Source organism: Aegilops tauschii, chromosome 1 (genome assembly GCF_002575655.3).
Source record: "Aegilops tauschii subsp. strangulata cultivar AL8/78 chromosome 1, Aet v6.0, whole genome shotgun sequence".
NCBI lineage: Eukaryota > Viridiplantae > Streptophyta > Magnoliopsida > Poales > Poaceae > Aegilops > Aegilops tauschii.
Genome location: NC_053035.3, coordinates 424,669,441 through 424,697,047, shown reverse-complemented (window position 1 = coordinate 424,697,047; position 27,607 = coordinate 424,669,441). Strand labels below are relative to the sequence as shown.

The following is a 27,607-nucleotide window of genomic DNA, read 5'->3' as shown; positions in this document are numbered from 1 at the left end:
CTGCTAAGATAAAATCCTAAATCTGCCATCTTAAAAGAAAATTGACGGAGGAAAGCTATGCTCGCCAAAGAGAAAAGCTACAACTGGACACCGCGATGCTGTATCTGGCCATGGTTCTTGCTGGAACCAGCTGTGGTGCATCCCGGGAACCCGACGGCAATAGATGCTGCATCCGCTCATCTTTTTTGATGGAATTGACATGTGTTGATGCTGGAATGGGGCAGGAGAAAAGCTGCAAAACCTCAGCGACCGTGCAACCATGGTTCCCGCGAGCTACGACGGCGCCGACAGGCGCCGAATGGCGGCATGCTTCTAACAGCATGGCGAGGTGCTAGGACCCGTTGGCAAAAAAACTTGCAAGCAGTCATCAGAGTAGCTATGACGGTGGTGACCGTGAGTTGCGGATTTTTTCTGGAACGGACGGGCCATAGGCGAAGTCCTTTTGCTGGAACCGGCTCGCCCATTTGCTGGAACCAGTGACTGTAGATGTTGGAATTAGCGACGATGAGCACCGGCTTGCCGGCGAGATGTTACAACCAGCGCATGCAAATGCTGGAACCAGAGAGAGTTTCTGCTAGAACTAGTGCGAGTGTCAATTGCGAGCATCAGCGCGGCGGAAGCCATTGATACCGCATCTCACCGGCATGGCACGGTGCTAGGGACCGGGGCGACAGGAGGTGCGATGCTGCCGGGGTGGCAAGCTGCGTGAGGGGAAGGGTGTTGGGCGAGGCTGCGCAAGCCGTGGGGAGGAAGGAGTTGAGCAGCCAAATCAGACGGCCTACGCAGCTTGCATCTGACGGCTAGTGCGCGGCCGACCGAAATTTGGGCCGTCCGACCAGCACCAAGCACTGCCCTTTATTTATTACATGATTATATACACTTGATTATATAGTTCGGTTTTGCAAGAAGATAAGTTAAATCCAATTATAATGGAAAAAATTACATTTAACAAAAGAATTGATTTATAATACACAAATAAGCATGCGCGACGCGTCAAGAAGAAAAAAACACCACAATCGTCGGTCACTAAAAGAACAACACGAGACCAGCCGCGACAACGGCCAGACCTAGTTGCGCCACCGCAGACTGATCAGTGCCAGCCGTCGTGGCCGAGCTTAATACGGTCTCGGACCGGCACCGGAGCCGCTTCCCCGTCCCTCGGCACCGTTGTACTGTCCGCACAGCCTTCGACTTCACGTTGACTTGAGCCTTCATACCGGCGGCGCAATGCCCTGGGACGCTGCAGATGAAGTACCGCGTCCCTATGGCTGCAAGTGGGACGACATCGTTGCCGGTCAGGAACGTCGTGATGGGGCTGGAGCTGTTGCAGGCGTCGTACCCAGCCTTTCTCACCTCCACCACATTGTGCATGGTGGTGGAGTACTGAAATTGGAGCTCATCGCCGATGGTAAACCTAGTTCTTGAAGCCCACAGGGTGTAGTTGGTCTGCAGATCCCATGATCCGGCCGGCGCGCCCACCGTGTGACTGGCGCCGAGCACCATCCCGAGCATGCCCACGGCCACGGTGATCAGGATAAGAACTTTAGACCCCATGGATTAAATGTCGATCGACTAGCTAGCTAGCTAACTGAAAAGATCAGAGCTAGAAGTTAGCACTAGAGATAAATTCGATAGGATCCAAGGAAGTGCAGACAGAAATGGCTGCACGATTGAATGTGATGTAAGATTGTTGATTCCACTATGTCGAAATATATAGGCGATGGATTGGTTCAAGCTAGGATCATCAGGTGTAAGCGCGTTGACCAGGTGAGGTATGGTAGGTCTAAGATGCATGAATATGAGTAATAGTACTCCCAGATGAATTTAAATACATGTTGGTGCGTGCATGCTTGGCTCGTCTATTATACTATGATAATCTAATAATGGTGACGATGGGATTCGTAGCCGAGAGTAGACTGGGTCTGGCGGCAAACCCTCAGGCTGCTATCGATCCGGTGCACGAGCGTGCTAAACATTAATTATTTGAACATAATCTTTGATTAAAGTTATGAACGTATTGGCGCACGTGTGCATATTCCTACCACACGATAATTGATTTATTAAGATGTACTATATCACTGTAAAAGTTTGAAAAAAAAACATAATCATCTTTTCTCAAGAATACACAAATTACGTACTATAGCTTTATTATATAAAAGACGGGATAACAAATACAAGAAGGGTAGTAATAGGCATTGGTCGACTGATTTGGTCAAGATCGGTCACCATGCACGCCATTGTAATAGGCCATCAAGGACAGTTGATTTCACGAATCGTTCTCTCTCTCGAAACAAGCTTTCACCCTTTTTATTGATATAGGCGTAAACAACCAATCCACTACAAAATGACCCGTTACAAGGCATTGAGGAGAACCTCATAAGCTTATCTAAAGAAAATCGGTAATGCTAGCCAAGAATGCTAAAAATGCACTAAGTGCACCTAAACGCCTCGAGCTAGCAGCCGAGAAGAAGCACATGAAACCCACCCCCATGCAAGAGGAATACCCACCGTCACCGGTGACGCTCCCAAGAGGGTAACGGCACAAAGCGTCGCCGCTGCCGCATCAGCCAAAGGTAATAAAGGTTTCACCCTGAGAGTTAGACGGCAAGGAGAGATCCAAGGCGACGCCCCAAGAGGAATACAATACCCGCAGGCCTTGTCGCCGCCGGCGCCGGAGCGCGAAGCTTTCGCTCGACCACAGCTCCCACAACATAGAGGAAACTCTAGCGGGAACCCCACCACGACGGAATGGGAGCACCAGAACCAGATCAGGGCAAAGCTTCCATCGAAGTCGTCTGCTACGCAAAGATCACCCATCACCGTGCACCTCGCCACCGACATGGCCAAGGTACACCGTCAACACCCGTCACCATGTCGCTCGCCGGAGAGCTAAGCCACATAGCCCGTGTCGGGGTTAAATCCGGCAGATCTCGGGTATGGAGTCCCGAGCTGATGATTTTAGCTTGATGGTAACAAGATGAACAACGGATTGGTGAGCTGAACTCTTGTAATATCTGTTTCTTGCCGAGCAGATTTTGGGACACAAGATGAAAACGACATATGGCAACGCTTTCAAAGCTTGGCGAGCTCAAGTCTTATAATTTCTGTTTCTCCTTTTTTTGGCTCGGTTTGTTAGGGTTTGTTTTCTTCATTTATTTTCTTTGTAGCTCATCTCAAACTAGTGTATACATACACTTCCCAATAATATAAAATGTTGCAGTGGGTGTTTACCCCACTGTTTTGCCTTAAAAATCATGTTACTTATCTAGACGAATTTTGCTCTGCCTGAACTTCTGTTGTACATAATGGATGGATGTAATGTCACTGAATTCAACACATCTTTGATAAATTTATTTCCTGGTTACACGCTTGGTTATTATTCGGGTTTTTGCAAGAAGATATGTTGAATCCAATTATAATGAATGCAATTAATTTAACAAAAGAATTGAATTTAATACACAAAGGGACCATACTACGACCTATCAAGGAAAAAGGACCACTATCATCGTTCACTCTAAAAGAACAATGTAAGACCAGCCGCAACAACTATCAGACTGAGCCGGGCCACCGTAGAGTGATCAACGCCAGCCGCCGCAGCTGAGCTTAATACCGCCTCGGAAGGGCAGCGACGTCGGTTCCCTGTCCGTCGGCACCGTTGCACAGTCTGCACTTCTTTCGACTTGACGTTGACCTCGACCTTCATGCCGGCGTCGCAGTGCCCGGAGACGCTGCAGATGAAATACCGGGTCCCGACGGTGGCAAGCGGAACAACATCGTTACCGGTCGGGAAAGTCACTATGGGGTTGGAGCCTGATAACCCACAAGTATAGGGGATCGCAACAGTTTTCGAGGGTAGAGTATTCAACCCAAATTTATTGATTCGACACAAGGGGAGCCAAAGAATATTCTCAAGTATTAGCAGTTGAGTTGTCAATTCAACCACACCTGGATAACTTAATATCTACAACAAAGTATTTAGTAGCAAAGTAATATGGAAGTAACGGTAACGATAGCAAAAGTAATATTTTTGGGTTTTGTAGTGATTGTAACAGTAGCAACGGAAAAGTAAATAAGCGGAGAACAATATTTGAAAAGCTCGTAGGCATTGGATCAGTGATGGAGAATTATGTCAGATGTGGTTCATCATGTAACAGTCATAACATAGGATGACACAGAACTAGCTCCAATTCATCAATGTAATGTAGGCATGTATTCCGAATATAGTCATACCTGCTTATGGAAAAGAACTTGCATGACATCTTTTGTCCTACCCTCCCGTGGCAGCGGGGTCCTAGCGGAAACTAAGGGATATTAAGGCCTCCTTTTAATAGAGTACCGGACCAAAGCATTAACACATAGTGAATACATGACCTCCTCAAACTACGGTCATCACCGGGAGTGGTCCCGATTATTGTCACTTCGGGGTTGCCGGATCATAACACATAGTAGGTGACTATAGACTTGCAAGATAGGATCAAGAACTCACATATATTCATGAAAACATAATAGGTTCAGATCTAAAATCATGGCACTCGGGCCCTAGTGACAAGCATTAACCATAGCAAAGTCATAGCAACATCAATCTCAGAACATAGTGGATACTAGGGATCAAACCCTAACAAAACTAACTCGATTATATGATAAATCTCATCCAACTCATCACCGTCCAACAAGCCTATGATGGAATTACTCACGCACGGCGGTGAGCATCATGAAATTGGTGATGGAGGATGGTTGATGATGACGATGGCGATGAATTCCCCTCTCCGGAGCCCCGAACGGACTCCAGATCAGCCCTCCCGAGAGAGTTTAGGGCTTGACGGCGGCTCCGTATCGTAAAACGCGATGAATCTTTCTCTCTGATTTTTTTCTCCCCGAACACGAATATATGGAGTTGGAGTTGAGGTCGGTGGAGCTCCAGGGGGCCCACGAGGCACGGGGCGCGCCCAGGGGGTAGGGCGCGCCCCCACCCTCGTGCACAGGGTGTGGGCCCCCTGACATTGATTCTTTCGCCAATATTTTTTATATTTTCCAAAAATAAGTTCCGTGAAGTTTCAGGTCATTCCGAGAACTTTTGTTTCTTCACATAAATAACACCATGGCAATTCTGCTGAAAACAGCGTCAGTCCGGGTTAGTTCCATTTAAATCATGCAAGTTAGAGTCCAAAACAAGGGCAAAAGTTTTTGGAAAAGTAGATACGACGGAGACATATCAACTCCCCCAAGCTTAAACCTTTGCTTGTCCTCAAGCAATTCAGTTGACAAACTGAACGTGATAAAGAAAAACTTTTACAAACTATGTTTGCTCTTGTTGTTGTAAATATGTAAAGCCAGCATTCAAGTTTTCAGCAAAGATTATGAACTAACCACATTCACAATAACATTTAGGTCTCATGTTTACTCATGTCAATGGCATAATCAACTAGCGAGCAATAATAATAAATCTCGGATGACAACACTTTCTCAAAACAATCATAATATGATATAACAAGATGGTATCTCGCTAGCCCTTTCTGAGACCGCAAAACATAAATGCAGAGCACCTTTAAAGATCAAGGACTGACTAAACATTATAATTCATGGTAAAAGAGATCCAGTCATAGTCATACCCAATATAAACTAATAGTAATGGATGCAAATGACAGCAGTGCTCTCCAGCTGGTGCTTTTTAATAAGAGGGTGATGACTCAACATAAAAGTAAATAGATAGGCCCTTCGCAGAGGGAAGCAGGGATTTGTAGAGGTGCCAGAGCTCGATTTTGAAATAGAGATAAATAATATTTTGAGCGGCATACTTTCATTGTCAACATAATAACCAAGAGATGGCGATATCTTCCATGCTACACACATTATAGGCGGTTCCCAAACAGAATGGTAAAGTTTATACTCCCCCTCCACCAACAAGCATCAATCCATGGCTTGCTCGAAACAACGAGTGTCTCCAACTAGCAACAGTCCCAGGGGGAGTTTTGTTTGCAATTATTTTGATTTGGTTTGCATAAAGCATGAGACTGGGCATCCCGGTGACCAGCCATTTTCTCGTGAGTGAGGAGCGGAGTCCACTCCTCTTGAGAATAACCCGCCTAACATGGAAGATACGGACAACCCTAGTTGATACATGAGCTATTCGAGCATACAAAACAGAATTTCATTTGAAGGTTTAGAGTTTGGCACATACAAATTTACTTGAAACGGCAGGTAGATACCGCATATAGGAAGGTATGGTGGATTCATATGGAATAACTTTAGGGTTTAAGGAATTGGATGCACAAGCAGTATTTCCGCTTAGTACAAGTGAAGGCTAGCAAAAGATTGGGAAGCGACCAACTAGAGAGAGACAACAGTCATGAACATGCATTAAAATTAATAAACATTGAGTGCAAGCATGAGTAAGATATAATCCACCATGAACATAAATATCGTGAAGGCTATGTTGATTTTGTTTCAACTACATGTGTGAACATGTGCCAAGTCAAGTCACTTGAATCATTCAAAGGAGGATACCACCCTATCATACCACATCACAACCATTTTAATAGCATGTTGGCACGCAAGGTAAATCATTATAAACTCCTAGCTAATTAAGCATGGCATAAGCAACTATAATCTCTAATTGTCATTGCAAATATGTTTATTCATAATGGGCTGAATCAGGAACGATGAACTAATCATATTTACAAAAACCAGAGAGGTCGAGTTCATACCAGCTTCTCTCTTCTCAATCAGTCCATCATATATCGTCATAATTGCCTTTCACTTGCACGACCGAACGATGTGAATAATAATAATAGTGCACGCGCATTGGACTCTTGGTTAAATCAACAATAATGCATATAAGAGCCACTTCAACATTTTCATCATGGTCTTCCCTATCGACCCCCCAAAAAGGAAAAGAAATAAAACTATTTACACGGGAAAGCTCCCAACAAGCAAGAGAAGAACAAGAAATATTTTTGGGTTTTCTTTTAATTACTACTACTACAGCAAGAAAGTAAACTAGCTAAACGCTAGTACTAATTTTTTTAGTTTTTCTTAAGATTTTTCAAACACACAAGAAGAAAGCATAAAAAGGAAAATAAACTAGCATGCATATTACAATGAAAGAGTATGAGCACCGACATCTAGCAATAAGTGTGTAAACATGAATGTAATGTCGGTGAGAAATACGTACTCCCCCAAGCTTAGGCTTTTGGCCTAAGTTGGTCTATTGCCACGGCTGGCCTGGCGGATATCCAAAGTTATAGTTGGGGTCGTATTGTGATGCAGCAGTCATTGCATTGTGGGCTACAGCTTGGAGGCGAGCTATCTCAGCCCTCCTCTCGTACTCGTTCGCCTCCTCACTGGTTATGAAATATCTCCCCTTTGCCTGAAAGTCAAAGAAGGTAGAAGCAGGGAGAGCGACGTGATAGGTGCGTCGTCTGTTACAGATTAGTCGGTACTGGAGGAACTGATCGTTTCTCTCAACAAAACGATGACGAACCATAGCGTCGTAATCTAAATAAGCAGGAGGCAACTCAATATCATCCTCACGTATGGTTACACCAAGAAAATTAGCTAAACGGGTTGCATAAATTCCACCAAAGAAATCTTCATTAAATCTATTATGATGCAACCTACGTGCAACAGTGGCTCCCAAATTATAATGTTTATCCCCTAACACGGCACTCCTGAGAATACTGAGGTCAGGGACACACATGTGACATGCTTCATCCTTACCATTTATGCACCTACCTATGAAGAGAGCAAAATAATGTAAAGCAGGAAAATGAATGCTCCCTATGGTAGCTTGTGCTATGTCTCTAGATTTCCCCACAGTTATACTAGCAAGAAAATCTCTAAATTCAGATTTGCGAGGTTCACTAGTACTACCCCACTGTGGGAGTTTGCAAGCAGTGGTAAAATCCTCTAAGTCCATAGTATAAGAATTTTCATAAAGATCAAACAGGACAGTTTGAGAATTGCGTGAAGACGAAAATTCAAACCTCCTCACAAAGGAACTAGTGAGATAGTGGTACTGACGGCACTTCTCTGCCTCGAAGCTCACAAGATCAGCGGTACGCAAATATGCGTTAAATTCTTCCTTAATTCCTGCTTGATCCATGAAGTCCTCTGAAGGCCAATCACAAGGCCGCACTGGAGCGTCCCTTGGTGGTTCATCATCAGCATCACGCATTGCAAGCCTGGGTCCTTGCTTCCTTGAAGGACCACCTTGGTACATTTTCCTAAACATATTTCTTCCTCTGAAAAAATTCTGAAATTTTTAGTAACTTCAAATAAAAGTGAACCAAGCTTAACAAAATTGATAGCAACTACTCCTACAAGTGCCTAGAGACTATATCATGCATTAGAACTACTTGGAACCATAAAAATTTGACATGCAAGCTCAAGAACATGGTCACCTAGGTAGCACAAATTTGCAATGAATAAAGCACTAGAACATAAACTAATTGGATCATTGGAGGAGTCACATACCAAGGAACAATCCCCCAAAGCAGTTTTTGTGAGAGGTGCTTTGAGCAAGCAGATCGAAAATCGCAGCAAAATGAGCTAGAACTCGTGCTTGAGCTGATTGGTAATTTTTTTTGGGAGGAAGAAGAAGTGTGTGGGTGCAGGAATAAGTCGAGGGGAGCCACCATGGGCCCACGAGGTAGGGGGCGCGCCCTGGACCCTCGTGCCCAGGTGCTTGCTCCCCCTGCTGTGTTCTCAATGCCAAATATTCTCAAATATTTCAGAAAAAATCATATTAAATTGGCAGGGCATTTGGAGAACGTTTATTTTTGGGGTATTCTTATATTGCACGGATAATTCAAAAAACAGACAGAAAAAATACTATTTTTACTTATTTCAACTAAATAACAGAAAATAAAAAGAGGGTACAGAAGGTTGTGCTTTCTAACTTCATCCATCTCATGCTCATCAAAAGAAATCCACTAACAAGGTTGATCAAGTCTTGTTAACAAACTCATTCCGAATAACATGGAGCCGGAGAAATTTCGAATAACACTATGTTACCTCAACGGGGATATGCACATCCCCAATAATAAGAATATCATATCTCTTTTTGACAGTAGGAAGAGGAAATTCAAAACCTCCAATAATAATTGATGGAATTTTTCCAATTGATACTGTGGACTTGAGGTTGTTTCCTCGGAAAGTGTACCGTATGCTCATTGCCATTAACATGAAAAGTGACATTGCCTTTGTTGCAATCAATAACAGCCCCTGCAGTATTCAAAAAAGGTCTTCCAAGAATAATAGACATACTATCGTCCTCGGGAATATCAAGAATAACAAAGTCCGTTAAAATAGTAACGTTTGCAACCACAACAGGCACATCCTCACAAATACCGACACGTATAGCAGTTGATTTATCAGCCATTTCCAAAGATATTTCAGTAGGTGTCAACTTATTCAAATCAAGTCTACAATATAAAGAGAGAGGCATAACACTAACACCGGCTCCAAGATCACATAAAGCAGTTCTAACATAATTTCTTTTAATGGAGCATGGTATAGTTGGTACTCCTGGATCTCCAAGTTTCTTTGGAATTCCACCCTTAAAAGTATAATTAGCAAGCATGGTGGAAATTTCAGCTTTCGGTATCTTTCTTTTATTTGTAACAATTTCTTTCATATACTTAGCATAAGGATTCATTTTGAGCATATCAGTTAATCGCATACGCAAAAAGATAGGTCTAATCATTTCAGCAAAGCGCTCAAAATCCTCATCATCCTTTTTCTTGGATGGTTTGGGAGGAAAAGGCATGGGTTTCTGAACCCATGGTTCTCTTTCTTTACCGTGCTTCCTAGCAACAAAGTCTCTCTTATCATAACGTTGATTCTTTGATTGTGGGTTATCAAGATCAACAGCAGGTTCAATTTCTACATCATTATCAACTCTAGGTTGAGCATCAACATGAACATGATCATTAACATTGTCACTAGGTTCATGTTCATTTCCAAATTGTGTTTCAGCATCAGAAATAGAAATATCATTGGGATTCTCAGGTGTGTCAACAACAGGTTCACTAGAAGCATGCAAAGTCCTATCATTTTTCTTTTTCTTCTTCTTAGAAGGACTAGGTGCATCTAAATTATTTCTCTGAGAATCCTGCTCAATTCTCTTAGGATGGCCTTCAGGATACAAAGGTTCCTGAGTCATTTTACCAGTTCTAGTAGCCACTCTAAAAACAAAGTCATTATTCTTACTATTCAATTCATTAAGCAAATCATTCTGAGCTTTCAGTACTTGTTCTAGTTGAGTGGTAACCATAGAATCATGTTTACTAATGAGTTTAAGTTCACCTTTAACTCTAGACATATAATCACCCAAGTGTTCAATCATATAAGCATTTTGTTTTCATTGTCTACCAAAATAAGCATTGAAATTTTCTTGCTTAACCATAAAGTTATCAAACTCATCCAAGCATTCGCTAGCAATTTTAGTAGGAGGGATTTCAGCTTTATCATATCTATAGAGAGAATTTACCTTTACTACCTGTGTCGGGTTATCAAGACCATGATTTTCTTCAATATGTGATGAATTAAGACCATGTATTTCTTCAATAGGAGGTAAATTCTTAACATCTTCAGCTTTTATACCTTTTTCTTTCATAGATTTCTTTGCCTCTTGCATATCTTCAGGACTGAGAAATAGAACACCCCTCTTCTTCGGAGTTGGCTTAGGAGTTGGTTCAGGAAGTGTCCAATTATTTTCATTTGTCAATATATTATTCAATAGAATTTCAGCTTCATCTGGTGTCCTTTCCCTGAAAACAGAACCAGCACAACTATCCAGGTGGTCTCTGGAGGCATCAGTTAGTCAATTATAAAAGATATCAAGTATTTCATTTTTCTTGAGAGGATGATCAGGCAAAGCATTAAGTAATTGGAGAAGCCTCCTCCAAGCTTGTGGGAGACTCTCTTCTTCAATTTGCAAAAAAATTATATATATCCCTTAAAGCAGCTTGTTTCTTATGAGCGGGAAAATATTTAGCAGAGAAGTAATAAATCATATCCTGGGGACTACGCACACAACCAGGATCAAGAGAATTAAACCATATCTTAGCATCACCCTTTAATGAGAACGGAAATATTTTAAGGATATAGTAATAGCGAGTTTTCTCATCATTAGTGAATAGGGTGGCTATATCATTTAATTTAGTAAGATGTGCCACAACAGTTTCAGATTCATAGCCATAAAAAAAATCAGATTCAACCAAAGTAATTATATCAGGATCAATAGAGAATTCATAATCCTTATCAGTAACAAAGATAGGTGAAGTAGCATAGGCAGGATCATATTTCATTCTAGCATTCAGAGTTTTTTTGTTTAAGCTTAGCTAATAATTTCTTAAGATCACTTCTATCATTGCAAGCAAGAAAGTCTCTAGCAGTTTCTTCATCCATAACATAGCTCTCAAGCACAACAGGCAATTCATATTTATTGGGAGAGTCTTCATCATCACTTTCATCAATATTATCAGTTTCAATAATTTCATTCTCTCTAGCCCTAGCAAGTTGTTCATCAAGAAATTCACCAAGTGGCACAGTAGTATCAAGCATAGAAGTAGTTTCATCATAAGTATCATGCATAGCAGAAGTGGCATCATCAATAACATGCGACATATCAGAATTAATAGCAGAAGCAGGTTTAGGTGTCGCAAGCTTACTCAAAACAGAAGGTGAATCAAGTGCAGAGCTAGATGGCAGTTCCTTACCTCCCCTCGTAGTTGAGGGATAAATTTTTGTTTTAGCGTCTTTCAAGTTCTTCATAGTGACCAGCAGATATAAATCCCAAGTGACTCAAAGAATAGAGCTATGCTCCCCGGCAACGGCGCCAGAAAATAGTCTTGATAACCCACAAGTATAGGGGATCGCAACAGTTTTCGAGGGTAGAGTATTCAACCCAAATTTATTGATTCGACACAAGGGGAGCCAAAGAATATTCTCAAGTATTAGCAGTTGAGTTATCAATTCAACCACACCTGGATAACTTAATATCTACAGCAAAGTATTTAGTAGCAAAGTAATATGGAAGTAACGGTAACGATAGCAAAAATAATATTTTTGGGTTTTGTAGTGATTGTAACAGTAGCAACGGAAAAATAAATAAACGGAGAACAATATGTGAAAAGCTCGGAGGCATTGGATCGGTGATGGAGAATTATGTCGGATGTGGTTCATCATGTAACAGTCATAACATAGGGTGACACAGAACTAGCTCCAATTCATCAATGTAATGTAGGCATCTATTCCGAATATAGTCATACGTGCTCATGAAAAAGAACTTGCATGACATCTTTTGTCCTACCCTCCCGTGGCAGCGGGGTCCTAGCGGAAACTAAGAGATATTAAGGCCTCCTTTTAATAGAGTACCGGACCAAAGCATTAACACATAGTGAAAACATGAACTCCTCAAACTATGGCCATCACCGGGAATGGTCCCGATTATTGTCACTTCGGGGTTGCCGGATCATAACACATAGTAGGTGACTATAAAATTGGTTATGTTGTCTGATCAACTAAAGATCACAAGCTCCAAGGAAGCTAAAGAGAGAAATGGCTGCAGGATGGATGGTGTTGTGAGATCACTGATACTAGTGTGTCGACATATATAGGCGATGGATGTGTTAAAGGATCATTGGGTGTAAGCGCGTTGACGAGTTGACATAGAGTAGGCCGTCAAAAATACATGAAAATGACATCGTACACGTTAGCTCCTGAAACTGATATTATTATATATGCTTGGTTCCGTAGCTTTAATTCTTAATATACTAAACCTGGCCAGGTTTAGTTTACCCTATTTTTTTGACTTTTTTCTATCAGTGAAAAGTTACCCAATTGGGACATGGCACGTGTTTTATTGGCGGACCTAGCGTGGTAGACGTCCGTGTGCAACTAGCGATTGAGGGTGAGATTTCTAATTCAGCACGCCATTGGATTGCATGTGCATGCACGATCGGCCGTTCCGATTGGCTTGCATTGTCCGTATCCAGAAGCCGATTTCGCTACTCCCTTGTCTACCGCTTTGTTTATTCTTTTCTGATGTGTTCTGTCTTCTTTCGTTTGTGCGCTATTGCGGGTCTGCCAGGTGGGCCTGCCCTGTACGCGGATCCTCATGCTGCCGTGGGCGATTTTAAATCGGCCGCCGCTTCGGCCGTGCTTTCCAGGCCTGCTATATAGTCGGCTGCCGCTTTTCTCAACCTTTCTAGCTGCTTCTTTGCTGCATATAGTGGCTGTCTTCAATTTGTTTTTGGTACGTCGTTGCTTGCTATAAATACGGGGCCCATCCATCGGTCTTCCTCCCATTCTGGTTTCAATCATACACGCGTTCGTCATTGCATTTAGTGGTAGCCGTCGCGGAAGAGGAGCGGCCCGTCTTGCTCGACCTGGAGCTCATGCGGCGTCCAACGCGGAATATCAGTCCCTCGCCGTCGCGTTGCTTCAGCCGGATACCTGAATCCTCTTTTCTCTTGTATTGTTCAGGAATCTTTGAGCAGCGCACGTCATGGTCTGGCGAGGCGACGACCGGACGGAACCGTCGTCGCGGCGATTTTTTGCTGTTTGCGGGGCGGTCGGCCGCGACAACGCTCAACTTCATGGAGTAGACGTCCGGCGTCCCGCGTTCGGGCTCTACGCCGGCGGCCATGGAATACGACACATGCACGCGCCGCCATCCGCTGGATCCCATCCGTGGTCTAGGCGAGGTCGTTCTCCGGTATGTCCGGTGTCCCTCTTCCCCTTGTTTAATTTCTTACTGCATTTTTACTCTTCTTTTTGGCAGCGAGGGATTGACGACCGCGGCGGAGCGGACTACTCCGACGACGGCGCTTTCTTTCCTTGCCTCAGTTTTACCACAACCCAACTTTCGGAATCACTCCGATGGCGAGGAGTGTGCAGAGGCTTCGACCCAGAAGAGGAGGCGATGGTGGAACGCAGGCCGCGGTGATGCGTCGTCGTCTTCGTCAATGTCATTGACGGCGTCGTTGGTGCATGCGGTGCTGATGTTTTTGACCTCGAGCTCGCCCAGCTTCCCGACGGCTGGAGGTTACGCCTGCCCAGCCCACCAGCACCCCACCGTCCTATGTCGCCTAGGTGTACCTCATGCTTGGCATGTGAGTTTTCCACGTCATCGACACCTCGATCGATCGACCCCGCGTCCGCACAAACCGTGGGCGCCCCGCCGCCCCCCACTACCGGCCAGAGCCGTCCGCCGCCCCGTGTCGTCGTCGTCGTCAAGAGATGCGGTTGCGGCCTAAGCTAGGCTACCGCCGAAGCAGATGCGCGAAGGTGCCCCCAGCTCCCTGTCTGTCCGCCTCCGCGTTAGCTGCAGGAAGGTGAGCACGCGACGACTGCCTCCAGTTCGCTCTTGGCCATGCACCCTGCCGCGGTGACGCCCTTTCTGCTGCCTCGCGTGCGGCTTGCGTTCAACGGCTGCGTCTTGTGTGGTGCGTGTGTTGCTCTCATGGTGCCATGGCCCCTACGCTCGGACGCATCGAACTCGCATGCATATGGTCGTGAGAGCATCTCCAACAGCCGCGCTACGCGCCGCGCGCTAAAAACTAGTTTGTCGCGCGCCGTTCGCCTAGTTTTGCGTGGCCGCCAGCGCTGGTTCCAACAGCCGCGCTAAAATGCAGCGCGCAAAAAATGCAGCGCGCGCGACTCGCCGGTGCATTGCATATATGGCATTTTGGACACAAAATGAATTTGAAAACATTCAAAATGCAATGAACATGACATATAAATTTTCACACAAAAAGTTGATAAATAAAAGTTCATGCCCACAAGTTCAAAATCATGCCCACAAGTTCATCCAACCAAGTTCAAAATGCAAACCAAGTTCAAGACACAAACGAAAGACACATCAATCCTCCTCCTCGTTTTCGTCCTCATCTTCGGAAGACGATTCTGCCTCCTCCGAAGATGATACTTCCTCCCTCTCCTCATCGCGCACCGCATCACGTGAAGCTTCGACGGTGTTGGCAAGATCTTCAACGGTACCTTCATGCGAATGTGTGTGAGGAGGCACATCGAAAGACATTCCGCCCATGGCGGCCGGAGGTGCACCCATGCCTCCCATGAGAGAAGCAAAACTCATGCCTCCCATGACGGCCATAGCGTCAGGGGGTGCTCCAAAGCCACCCATGCCTCCCATGACACCTAAACCGCCCACGGAACTTTCGAGGCCACCCATGCCACCCATGGCGCCGAGGCCACCGCCACCCATTGCGCCGAGGCCACCGCCACCCATGGCGCCGAGGCCACCGCCCCCCATTGCACGAACCATGGCTCTTTTTTGGATCAAGACTTCTTCACATGAAAGATTGACAAACTCCTTTTGCGCCTCATTGAGGTTAGATGTGTCCAAGAAGAACAAGTGCTTCTCCCATTTCAACAATCTTGTTCGCTCCTTATTGCTCACCTTCCTCTCCTCCAAAGCCACCTTCCTCTCCTCGGCCGCCACCCTCCTCTCCTCGGCCGCCAACCTCCTCTCCTCGGCCGCGGCATCTTGGTTCCTTGCCATTTTTCTCACCTCGTTGGCTTCTTTTCTTGCCTTCACAATAGCTTCCATAGAATTTTTGAGCTCATCATCTCCTTTCCTCTTCTTCTTTTCTTTTGCGTCTTTCTTGCACCCATCCGGTCGTTTTGGCTTCGAGTATGAAACCGAGTTGGGTGTGGGGCTTCTCTTGCCGTCATCACTTGATGCATCATCCTCCTCCTCATCATCATCATCATTCAACTCAATTGTTCGCTTGCGTTTGTTGCTCAAATGCAAATCATCCAAATCTTCACGCTTCTTCCATTTCTCATCATCCTTCAACACGGTATAGCAATGAGGCAAGGTAAAGACCCTTCCTTTCTTGATCTTCCCCTTCTTGGTTTTCCTCTCCTCTTCTTTGAACAAGTTTTGTGCAATGTGGTACTACATGAAAACAAAGCAAGTTTAGCACTTCGAACACCAACAACAAGTATGATGAACATGTATGAAATGCCACTTACTCTATCGTCCTCATTTGTGCCACTTGGGTTCAACTTGTCAACCGCCTTTTGACAAGCCGCCCACCTTTGACAATCCGAGTTGATTGTCGACCACCGGGACCGAAGTGATCTCTCGGAGCAGTCAATTTCACTCACGTTGTGAACATCATAGTGTTCTTTCATCCGCCCCCAATAAGCATCTTTACTTTGATCACCTCCAACGGATGGATCCCTCGACACTTGCAACCAAGTATTGCATAGTAAGATGTCATCGGCGTTGGTGTAATTGCCTGCTCTTCCTTTCGGCGCGTCGACAATGCCCTCACCCTCCTCGTCCACCTCGAACTCATGGTCTTCGAAATGCATGTCATTGGTTTGAGACCAATGCGAATTGTTGGAGCCAACACCCATAGTTGACATGTATGCATCATCGTTGAGACTACAAAGTTGTTTGAACAATGCGAATAAGCTATCTATATGATGCATTCAAAAAATAACAAGAAAAGAAACGTTGATTTTTTTTTACCTTGGGGGCATTTCGTCGAACACGTTGTGCGCGTCGGCCGCCGGCTCAACGAGTGAGCTCGCCGGCGCTTCGGTAGCCGCCGCGCCCGTCACACGCCCTGCAAGCTTCTTCCTCCTCGCCTTCGAGGTGCCGGAGCCGTCCACCGCCTTGTTCTTCTTCGCCGACGCCTTGCCCTTCTTCGGCCGCGTCGCATTGGGGAGCTTCGAGGGGGGCGGCGGCTCGGGCCGGCGCCGGCGCGACGCCACCCGCCGCCGAGGTCATCCGCGGCGGCATGAAGAGGCCGCGCACGAGGCCAATGGTCGGGGGAGCTCCGGCGGAGGCGAGGCCAACGCCCGCCGCGCTAGGGTTTGCGGCGGCGGCGGCGGTGGACGGGTCGCGGCTATAGGATGGGGTGAGCGGGGTGCCGGCGCGTGCGTCCATGGGGTGCAGTTCGCCGGCGCCGGCGCACGCGGGGCGTAGGAGGCGGAGAGGAGAGAGTGCGGCGCGAGCGCTCGAGTGTGCCGCGCGCGGAAGCGGGCGCCCCAAATACACCGTGCGAGATAGCGAATCGGACAGCGCGCCCAACTCATTATACCGCGCGCGCGGTTATTGCGCGCCCGCTGAAGACACCTGGCGGGTTGCGTGCGCGCTAAAATGGCCAAATTTACGGCGCGACGCTTGTTTAGCGCGGCTGTTGGAGATGCTCTGAGTCGTGACCCATAGCTCGCACGGCAAGGTCTCATCTCCACGGTTTGATCCGTCGCATGCCCAACAAGGTGTGCCTCCACCCTTACCTGTATGGCTGTATATCGATTCTCATATACTCATGTGTGATGAGTTATTTTCCGGGTTTGCGTAGACTACCTAGCTATTGTACATGATTGTGTTGGCCCCAGGGATACAGTGTTATTCTCTGAGAATTTAGTGGGCAAGCTACGTTCTTCATTAGCAGTGCTGGCCTTCTTCTCTTTTTCTGTTTTTTCAAGGCTCATGCCATGTGCTTATTATGCTAAAATGTTGAAGATGGTACTATAACTTGGATTTAGTTTTACAAGATGCTATCACTCTTCATGATTCAGCACTTGAAGTGATGCTATACTTTGGTCTTTGATCACCCAGCTGCTAGAGCAATCAGGCAGGGCAAAATGCTGAAATAATTTACTCATCAGTTGCTAAGCGTGCAACCAGCCAGAGCAAAGCTAGCGTTCAAAGGCTCAAAGCAATCAGTAGTATGCAACCAGCCAGACCAAAGCTAGCGTACATGCAGCTTCTGCATCTGTCCGCCGGCCAATAGCAGCTCGACACGGACGAGTCGGCCAAAGCTATTAGCAGGCAGTCCTGGCCCCGGACGCGGCTGATGCTTGGGACTCACAAATATACTTATGTGGCAGGCAATTAAAAAAGATAGATGGTTATAGTAACATATGTAGATACTGTAACATAATAAATATGATGTAAATATGTGTCATGCATGGCAATAAATGAGACTACCTATGATACTAATCTATGATACTATGCACTATAGAGGTAGTAACATAGACTAATAACATATGCATGTTACTAGTTTAAGTTACTTCCCACTATGACCAGCCTAATCCTGCTATTAGCAAAAGTGAACTGATTGGGACGATGCGGACGAGTCGCGGACGTGTCAACTTGCATGCCGACCCTAGGGAAGTAGTAATATTTCTCATGTTAACGCCTACAACCAGTAATAATATGAATATTAAATATCTCCGTTTGTATCGGCAATAATAAGAGAACATTTATTTGATTTTACATGAACACCAAATAGTATCATAACTCTTTCGTACTTGAAATAATATTATAAAAAGGACTGTGATATTTGTCAACTGTGTGCCAGATTGCAAAACTACCACACGACCCACTCCTCTCGAACGAATCGCTCCCTTCGATCCTACCTCCTCTCCCGGGCTCCTCCTGATTCTGGGCTGCCAGCCTTCGATCCCACCTCCCCTCGAACAAACCAACTCTGAGGTTGCGGGGTCCACCCAATTTTCTGGGCAGTTAGCTGTTTAAAAATAGGCACAAAAAATGGAACAAATGGGGGATCGAACCCACACCATCACATATACTGAATGTAATGACATCCAACTGTGCTAGCCACCTTTATTGATTAGATTCAATCTACATGCTAGATGTATCTACTTGAGACGAGATTAAACAGAAAAAGACAACCAACAGTAAGTGAAAATCCAAAACACCAGCCTCATTTGTTTGGGTTTTAGGACTATGCATTCTAGTTCCATTTTTTTTCTGCATGTTTCATATCGGTTCACACGGTTCAGAAACCCAGAAGTCCCCTTCCCTCCTTTTTAGATGAAATTACCACGGTGTTTGCACTTAAGTTATCAGAAATGAGGGTCGTATATTACCATACTATTTACATAAAAATTACCGGGGTATATTCGTAAACAACGTTTTCCCTTTGTCAAATGTTACCATGGTGATTGTACTTAAGTTATCGTGTGAGCTTCGTATATTATCATACTATTTATATAGAAGTTATCTGAGGATATTTTTCAATACAACCCCCCCCCCCCCCCCCCACACACACACACAGTAAAGAATGTTATCACGTTGTTTGTACTTAAGTTATGAGATATGAAGTTTGTATACTATCATACTATTTAGATAGAACTTATCGGGGGCTATCTTTTCAATAACTTTTTCTCCCTGGTTAAGTTTACCGTGATGTTTGTACTAAATTGTCAGATATGTGGTTCGTATATTGCCGTACTATTTTCACATAAATTACCGGGGTATGGTTTTCAATAACTTTTTCCCCTTTGGACAAAGTTACCGCGATGTTCTGAACTTAAGTTATCACGCCTACGATGCCTATATTACCATGCTATTTACACATCAGTTACAGGGGTATGTTTTTCAACAACATTGCTCCACCGGGTGTCAAACTTACCGTGTTTTTTATACCTAAGTTATCATGCCTGCATTACGTAAATTATCATGTTGTTTACGCTGAAGGTACGGGAGGCAAAAAAAGGTTTCCCAATCTTCTCCCCATGCACTAGACACTGAAGTTATCATGTCTGTGGTGTGTTAAATTACAATGCTATTTAGGAAGGAGTTATCGGTGTATGTTTCAAATATTTTTTCCCCGAGTTGAAGTTAATAGGGCACAGGGTATTTTAACTTACCAGCCATGCAGTGCGAAATTACCATGCTATTTTCGCGGGAATTACCGGGGTATGTTCCATCACCCGGTCAAAAGTTACAGGCCCAGGTAACTTAGCAGCCCCTCAGGCCATCATTTAGAAAAACTCCTTGCAATAAGTTCTTTGATAATCACTAGGGTGGAATGAGTTATCTACGGGTCGATTCCATAAGTTTTTGATTCACTAACTCCACCAATGTACAACTACATGGATTGATGAATCTCAGCACAAGCATGATGTAGCTGACCTGGTTAGTGCGGTCAGAGTTTCCCATTGACCAGGCTAGGTCCTCGGTCGATGCACCATGTTAGCATCACGAAGGACATGCCGGACACGACCACACCCTAAATTTAGGTAAAATCAATCAAAGCCGATCAGTGGCAAGCCATGTTGTGCATACTGTAGCAGCAATTCAGAAGCACGATGGTTGGTTGGTTTCTTATGGAGTAGAGGAAAGTGAGGATCTGGAACCTGCTGGAGATGATCCAGCCGGCGAGGCTGCGCTACACGCCGAGGCCGACGACAGCAGCCTGGAGGAAGCTGAAGGCCACACCTATGTAGAAGGTGAGCACCATGGCGCCGTCGAGCTAGACGAGCGTGCTGGCGAGCTTGGTGGCGCCGATGGCTGCCCTGAGGTTGAGTGACTCGGAGTGGGTGACTACGACGAGCACGAAGGAACATTGGGGGATGGCCATCCGGCAGCTGGAGAAGCCCATATTCATGAGGCTCCCCGTCGTCTGATAAGATAAAGAGAAATGTGGTTTATCTGGTTGAAACAATACAAGTTATCGGCCGAAACAAATACAAGTTATTGTGCTAACACATCATAAATTATCATGCTAAAAATGAAGTTACCATGCAAAAAATAGAATGAGTTAAACATGCTGACAAGTGTGAAATGTGGTGACACTTCATAGTTATCAAGCTGGCATATTAAGTTATCAGGCTCAGTTTGCATAATTAATCGGGTTGAAAGTAAAGCAGTCCGAATTAAATATGCTGATACGGTATAATTTATCAGGCTCAATTTGCATAATTAATCGGTTTGAAAGTAAAAAAAATGTTGAAAGCAGATCGAAAATATGCTGACACGGTATAATTTATCAGGCTAAAACAATGTGAACTATCAGTTAGAAATTGTTCAAGTTACCATGTTGAAAAAATAGAATGAGTTAAATAGGCTAACAAAGTGGTTCTTATCATGCTGGCCCACTAGAATTTATTTCAGGCCGACATACTATAAATTATCATGTTCAAGCTGCATAAGTCATCAAGTCGAAGTAAAACATAAGTGTTGAAACCAGTTAGAGTTAAACATTTTGATACATCACAAGTTATCAGGCTGACATATTATAAGTTTATAACTTAACTTATCAGCTCAAGTTGCTTAAGTTATCCGGTTAAAGTAAAAAAACAAGTATTCAAAGTGGTTCGAGTTAAAATGCTGGCATGATATAATTTATCAAGCTAAATCAATATGAATTATCAGGTAGAAACAATTGAAGTTACTATGCTGAAAAATAAAATGAGTTAAACAGGTTAGCAAAGTGAGTGTTGTCATGCTGACACGCTAGAAGTGACCAAGCTAACATAGTGTAAGTTACCGAGATGCATAAGGTTCAGACATTAGACTTCCTCTGAACAAAATACTCCTCATGCCAAGTGGTCCCAAGGCCAAGAACAGAAGGAAACTTAAGTACCTGAATGGTTAGATCAAGATCAATGGCGCCATGTGTGTGCTGCTCTCGGAAGGTCTCGAAGCCCTTTCACGATATGTAGTTGAACCTGTGCACGTCGATATCAATCCCAAAGTAGTTCAATCCCTACATCACAATAAGTAGACATATGCACATGTTTCAATCAGGATTAGGGTGCGTCAGGAAATATATGAATTTCGGCATGTTGATGGAGATGTAAGGAAGCATGAATGGTCAGTATAGCTTGTAGAATTTGTGCTGGGGTATAGACAACACTGACTTCTGGTTGTAGGTCTGCACAAGCCTCCCGTCGGCTGCACTAAGCTGCAGGTCTTGGGGTTCACAAATGTCCGCAGCATTTTCAGCCTCTCTGTGTAGGGCACGTAGTTGTCCACCGGGATTCGCTTGATCTTCTCCATTTCCTAATTAATAACACTCTGCATAACTAATTACTTACCAGAAACTTGTCTGAGGCACTGAAAATGTTTAGCTTATGAAATGTAATCAATTTGGCTCACCTTGATGATGTCCTTAAGCTGAGGATAAATCTCTGTGTCGAAGCAATCAGATATCTTGACCAGGATTACGCTTTCACTGTCATTCTCGCCAAACATGGTAGTAGAATAGGTAGGCAATTGTACAGATCAGCTAACTTGGTAAGTTTCAGATCTAACAAATCAATACTGCTTGGATAAGTAGTTCATAATGTTCACAACTCCCACAGGTAAACATAATCCATACAGAACAAGGTGAGCAGTGTGGAGAAATGTTAGATGAAACAGAGCTTTCAGATGGCCGAGGGGACTGACTGACCACACACCGAATCAGTTTGGCAGAGCCTTGCCGGCACGGTGACCACCACCAGCAACAGGAGCAACACCGCCCGCCGCGCCCATTCTATCCATGGGCCAGTCCACGACGGCCACCGGACAGAGTCCGCCTCGGCTGGCTAGTCGCCGGCGCGTGGTTGGCTCGCGGCGGCATGCAGGAGGTAGAGGGGGTGGCGCACAATGCCTGGTGTGGGTAGGGGGAGGGGGGAGTGTGGGCGGCGCGGGGAGGCGGAAATAGGAGTCTCCGTCGGTGGTGGCGCGCTAGTGGGCGAGCGACCATGGTGGCGCGCGAGCTCGCCGGCGGCTGGGATGGGGATCGGAGCGAGGTCGGGGGAGAGAGGGAAGCAAAATTGGTTTTCTCGTGAGGGTGGGGTTCGATCTGTTTGGTGTTTTTTTTTCTGCATACCGCTTCAATCACGTGATCGTGATCCGACGTCTCCCAGCTGGTGCGGCAGTTTTGCAAACTGTCACAGGGTTGCCAAATACATTTGTCCTTATAAAAAATGGAGCAATGATCAAAATAGATGTTTGCGAGATTTTGTGCAACATGTGCATAATCATTTGCCAATTTAAATTATTTTGGGGCCTTGGCGAAGTTCCTTTTTTCCAAAAACTGAATTGTGTTTAGGAGTATCAAATACATCATTATATTTATTTTCCATTTGATTCTACAAAAATAAGATAATCACAAAATAATGGATTTAATCGCACACATATACACAAGGATCAATCAAAATGGCTCCTGCTTATGTATTTGTTGTCAAGCTTTCTGGTAATTATTCCTGGGCCTCCTGGTTTGTTTGTGTGTAGATCTCTACCATCAGTCAGTTTTATCATTTGTTTCAGTTATGTCGGCACTGTATCTTGCTTTGCGGCCTATTTTGTTTGCCATACAATATTCATCTCCATCAACTTGACAATCAGGAACAAGTATTTAAGATCGAATACCTTGATCTTTTTAAGAAAAATATATTCTTCCACATTCATCCTTGGTTTTGAGTTTTAACATCTGGATCGTGATGACTGATGACAATACTGACAGTGATATCGATGTGACAAGCAGAATATTGCCACATTAAAGAGGGCCTTACATAGCTGGGGACAAACTTTGTTCTTTTAAACCTAATATTAAAAACTCTCCAAAGAAATTTAAACAAAGATACACTTCCACATATATTCCTCAAGATGAGATATCTGATCCTCAAAGCCGTCGATTCTATATCTAACTTGATTCAGGAATTGGATTAATTTCCAATTGGTCTACACCAATTGCCCCAAGGACGACCTACTATCAGAACCAGCTTACATCCATATCACACACTTTCGGCAATGGATCAAAATTATGTCCAGAGGATACCATGTCAACGTCACCCTGAATAAGCTAGCGTAAAGACGGCGACCCACTGAACTCGCGGGGTGAGGGGATGTACTTTGCATCTTGCAAGATGTAGCACTTCTGATGATAATAGATGTGTCCTTTTGAAATCGTTCATGTGCATAGTCTGTTTTCTTGTGACTACCGAGTTATAACGGCAAGTTTACACACATAAAGACCTTATTTTTCATCACATGAGTGAAAATAACACAATATACATGTACGGTATCGACGGGGGCGTGGCGTGCCGCCGCGCGGGCTAAGCTAGTAGAAAACTAAGAATGGAGAAGATGAGATAGGTAGCCGTGAATAGACCGGGTCTGGGGAGAAAACGATTAGTAACGAAATTGTCAGCAGACCATGTCCAAACAATTAGTTAGGAAATCATCAGTAGACCTTGTCCTATCCGGATGCCCGCACGGGCGTACTAAACATAAATTAATCCAACATATTCTCTTGTTAAACATTCCGAACGTATTGATGCGCACATGTACTACATCTGCACATCAATTAATTATATAATTAATTAATGTTCTTCTAAAATACTAATTAAGATGTATGCCACTGTGAAAATTCACGGAAATTCACTATTGATAATATGTTGTGTTGACCAAATTCAAAAGTTGCATAGTCTGCAGGGTAGGGCGCCTCGCCGTGGTCATATACCTAAAATCATATTTGGCAAAGAGGATTTATAGTTGGTCCTAGTTTTTGGTAGTGAAAGGTAATTCCACTAATAATTAGTTGTCATGTACGTACTATACATTTGACCTAAATCACGACACTTATTATGGATCGGAGGGAGAATTTTTTATCACTACCATTTCTCCTCGAGATGCTCTTGTTTCTTTTATTTAGTATGAGTTCCCCTGTTCCATTTCACACAATAAAACGACACCATTTTGCAGTGCACCCAAATATCAAGGGGTAATCTCTGCGGTCCTGAGTGGGAAACTATACCTTGGGCACATTGGCTTGAACCTGGTACTTACGTCCAAACACTACCACTAAGTACACCTTAAATATAGAGGAAAACTCTCATAAGAGAATAATTTGAAGCAGGCTCACAAGGTCCGCCCTGGACTGGTTATAACATTTGCGTGGTAAATGACAATTCAAAGCTAAATGAAAAAAAAATTATACTAAATATTATCCTTTTTGTTACTCATCTCTTAGCCCTTTTCTCTAATAGGACAACGTAAAAGTAAATGCCCTTTATAGCTGTTAAGATAAAATCATAAATCTGTCATCTTGAAAGAAAAACGACGGAGGAAAGCTACGCTAGCCGAAGAGAAAAGCTACAAGGGGACACCATGATGCTACATTCGGCCATTGTTTTTGCTGGAACTAGTTGGTGAGGACACTGGAACCAGCCGTGGTGCATCCCGGGAACCCGACGGCAATAGATGCCGCATCCGGTCATCTTTTTTGCCGGAATTGACATGTGTGGATGCTAGAATAGGGCAGGAGAATAGCTGCAAAACCTCAACGACCGTGCAACCATGTTTCCCGGGAGCTACGACGGCACCGACCGGCGCCGAATGGCCGCGTGCTTCTTGCAGCGTGGCGAGGTGCTGGGACCCGTCGGCAAAAAAGTTGCAAGCAGTCATCAAAGTAGCTATGATGGTGGTGACTGCGAGCTGCGCATTTTTGCTGGAACCGACGGGCCACAGGCGAAGTCCTTTTGCTGGAACCAGAGACTATAGATGCTGGAATCAGCGACGGTGAGCACTGGCTTGCCAACGAGATGTTACAACCAGCGCATGCAAATGCTGGAACGAGAAAGAGTTTTTGCTGGAACTAGTGTGAGTGTCACTTGCGAGCATCAGCACGGCAGAAGCCATTGATACTGCATCTCGCCGGCGTGGCGCGGTGCTAGGGACCGGGGCGACAGGAGGTGTGATGTTGCCCGGGGGGCACTGGCAAGCTGCGCGAGGGGAAGGATGTTGGGCGAGACTGCGCAAGGTGTGGGGAGGAAGGAGATGAGCAACCAAATCAGACGGCCCACGCAGCTTGCATCTAACGACTAATACGCAGTCGACCGAAATTTGGGCCGGCCGACGGACACCTCGCACTGCCCTTTACATTTTTCCATGATTATAGTTCGGTTTGGCAAGAAGATAAGTTAAATTCAATTATAATGGAAGAAATTACATTTAACAAAAGAACTTATTTATAATACACAAATAAGCATGCACGGCGCGTCAAGAAGAAAAAAACACCATAATCGCCGGTCACTAAAAGAACAACACGAGACCAGCCGCGACAATGGCCAGACCTAACCGCGCCACCACAGACTGATCAATGCCAGCTGTTGTGGCCGAGCTTAATACAGTCTCGGACCGGCACCGGAGCCGCTTCCCCGTCCCTCGGCACCGTTGTACTGTCCGCACTGCCTTCGACTTCACGTTGACTTGAACCTTCATACCGGCGACGCAATGCCCTGGAACGCCGCAGATGAAGTACCGCGTCCCAATGGCTGCAAGTGGGACGACATCGTTGCCGGTCAGGAACGTCGCGATGGGGTTGGAGCTGTTGCAGGAGTCGTACCCAGCCTTTCTCACCTCCACCACATTGTGCACGGTGGTGGAGTACTGAAACTGGAGCTCATCGCCGGTGGTGAACCTAGTTCTCGAAGCCCACAGGGTGTAGTTGGTTTGCAGGACCCATGATCCGGCCGGCGCGCCCACTGTGTGACTGGCGCCGAGCACCATCCCGAGCATGGCCATGGCCACGGTGATCAGCATAAGAACTTTAGCCCCCATGGATTAAATGTCGATCGACTAGCTAGCTAACTGGAAAGATCGGATTCCGCAAAAAAAATAAAAACTGGAAAGATCGGAGCTAGAAGTTAGCACTAGAGAGAAATTTGATAGTATCCAAGGAAGTTACAGAGAGAAATGGCTGCACGATGGAATGTGATGTAAGGTCATCAGGTGTAAGCGCGTTGACCAGGTGAGGTATGGTAGGTCTAAGATGCACGAATATGAGTAATAGTACTCCCAGATGAATTTAAATGCATGTTGGTGCGTGCACGCTTGGCTCGCCTATTATACTATGATAATCTAATAATGGTGACGATGGGATTCGTAGCCGAGAGGGTCTGGCGGCAAACCCTCAGGCTGCTATCGATCCGGTGCCCGAGCGTGCTAAACATTAATTATTTGAACATAATCTTTGATTAAAGTTATGAGCGTGTTGGCGCGCGTGCATATTCCTACCACAAGATAATTGATTTATTAAGATGTATATCACTGTAAATATTTTAAAATAAAACGTAATTGTCTTTTCTCAAGAGTACACAAATTACGTACCATAGCTTTATCTTTATCTTTACGTAATATTAAAGGGAGGATTGTTTCTCCACTTTTTTTTGATTTTTTGTTTGCGGTGGGAGTAGATATATTTTCGTCCGTCATGGTACCAACAATTTTCGTTCGTCGAAAATCATCTGGCCTCGCACTGAGTTTTTCGTCCTGTAAAATATCATCAAAAAAGACGGCCTAGGTGGGAATCGAACCTGCAACCGTCAGCATGCAAAACATAAAAACAACGAGCAAAGCCTAAAGTGGAATCGAACACAACACCGCGCGCGAGTTAACCACGCCCCTAAGGCAGTGTAGTTCTTCAATTTGTTGTCTAAAAATTGCAGCACCGCTTATACAAACTATATGCATTGAAAGATGTAAACTTTTTTGAAATTCAAATGTGATTTTATTTCAAAAAGTAAATAATTCTGAAAAACAAACATTTCCAAAATACATTAACAAATTTTTAGAGACTTGCACATTTCTCGAAACTACGAACAAAAACTATTTAAAAATGCAAACATTTATTAAAAAACAAGAACATAATTGAAAAGGGGAACATTTTCTGAAATTATGAACATTTTTTTAAAATGCAAATTTTTTGTGAAATTCCCCTAAGAATTTACGAACAAGTTATGAAAACATGATTATTTTTGAATTTATGAACAAAATTTGAAAAGAGAATTTCGTTTCCTAAATAAGTGAAAATATTTG

The 27,607-nt window shown here is 44.5% G+C and overlaps 2 protein-coding genes across 2 annotated transcripts; both read right to left on the bottom strand.

Annotated features, from left to right (window-relative positions):
* Positions 1 to 1,026: 1,026 nt before the first annotated feature.
* On the bottom strand, positions 1,027 to 2,153 carry LOC109748074 (mavicyanin-like). The gene has a single exon (XM_020307133.2). The coding sequence runs from the start codon at positions 1,552 to 1,554 to the stop codon at positions 1,027 to 1,029; it is 528 nt and encodes a 175-aa protein (XP_020162722.1). The 5' UTR covers positions 1,555 to 2,153.
* Positions 2,154 to 24,134: 21,981 nt separating this feature from the next.
* On the bottom strand, positions 24,135 to 26,444 carry LOC109748086 (uclacyanin-3-like). Its single transcript, XM_020307143.4, has 4 exons — positions 25,864 to 26,444; positions 24,654 to 24,706; positions 24,546 to 24,602; positions 24,135 to 24,251 (listed from the first exon to the last, which is right to left on the bottom strand). Exons 1-4 carry the CDS (start codon positions 26,348 to 26,350, stop codon positions 24,135 to 24,137), a joined length of 714 nt encoding a protein of 237 aa, XP_020162732.2. The 5' UTR covers positions 26,351 to 26,444.
* Positions 26,445 to 27,607: the final 1,163 nt, after the last annotated feature.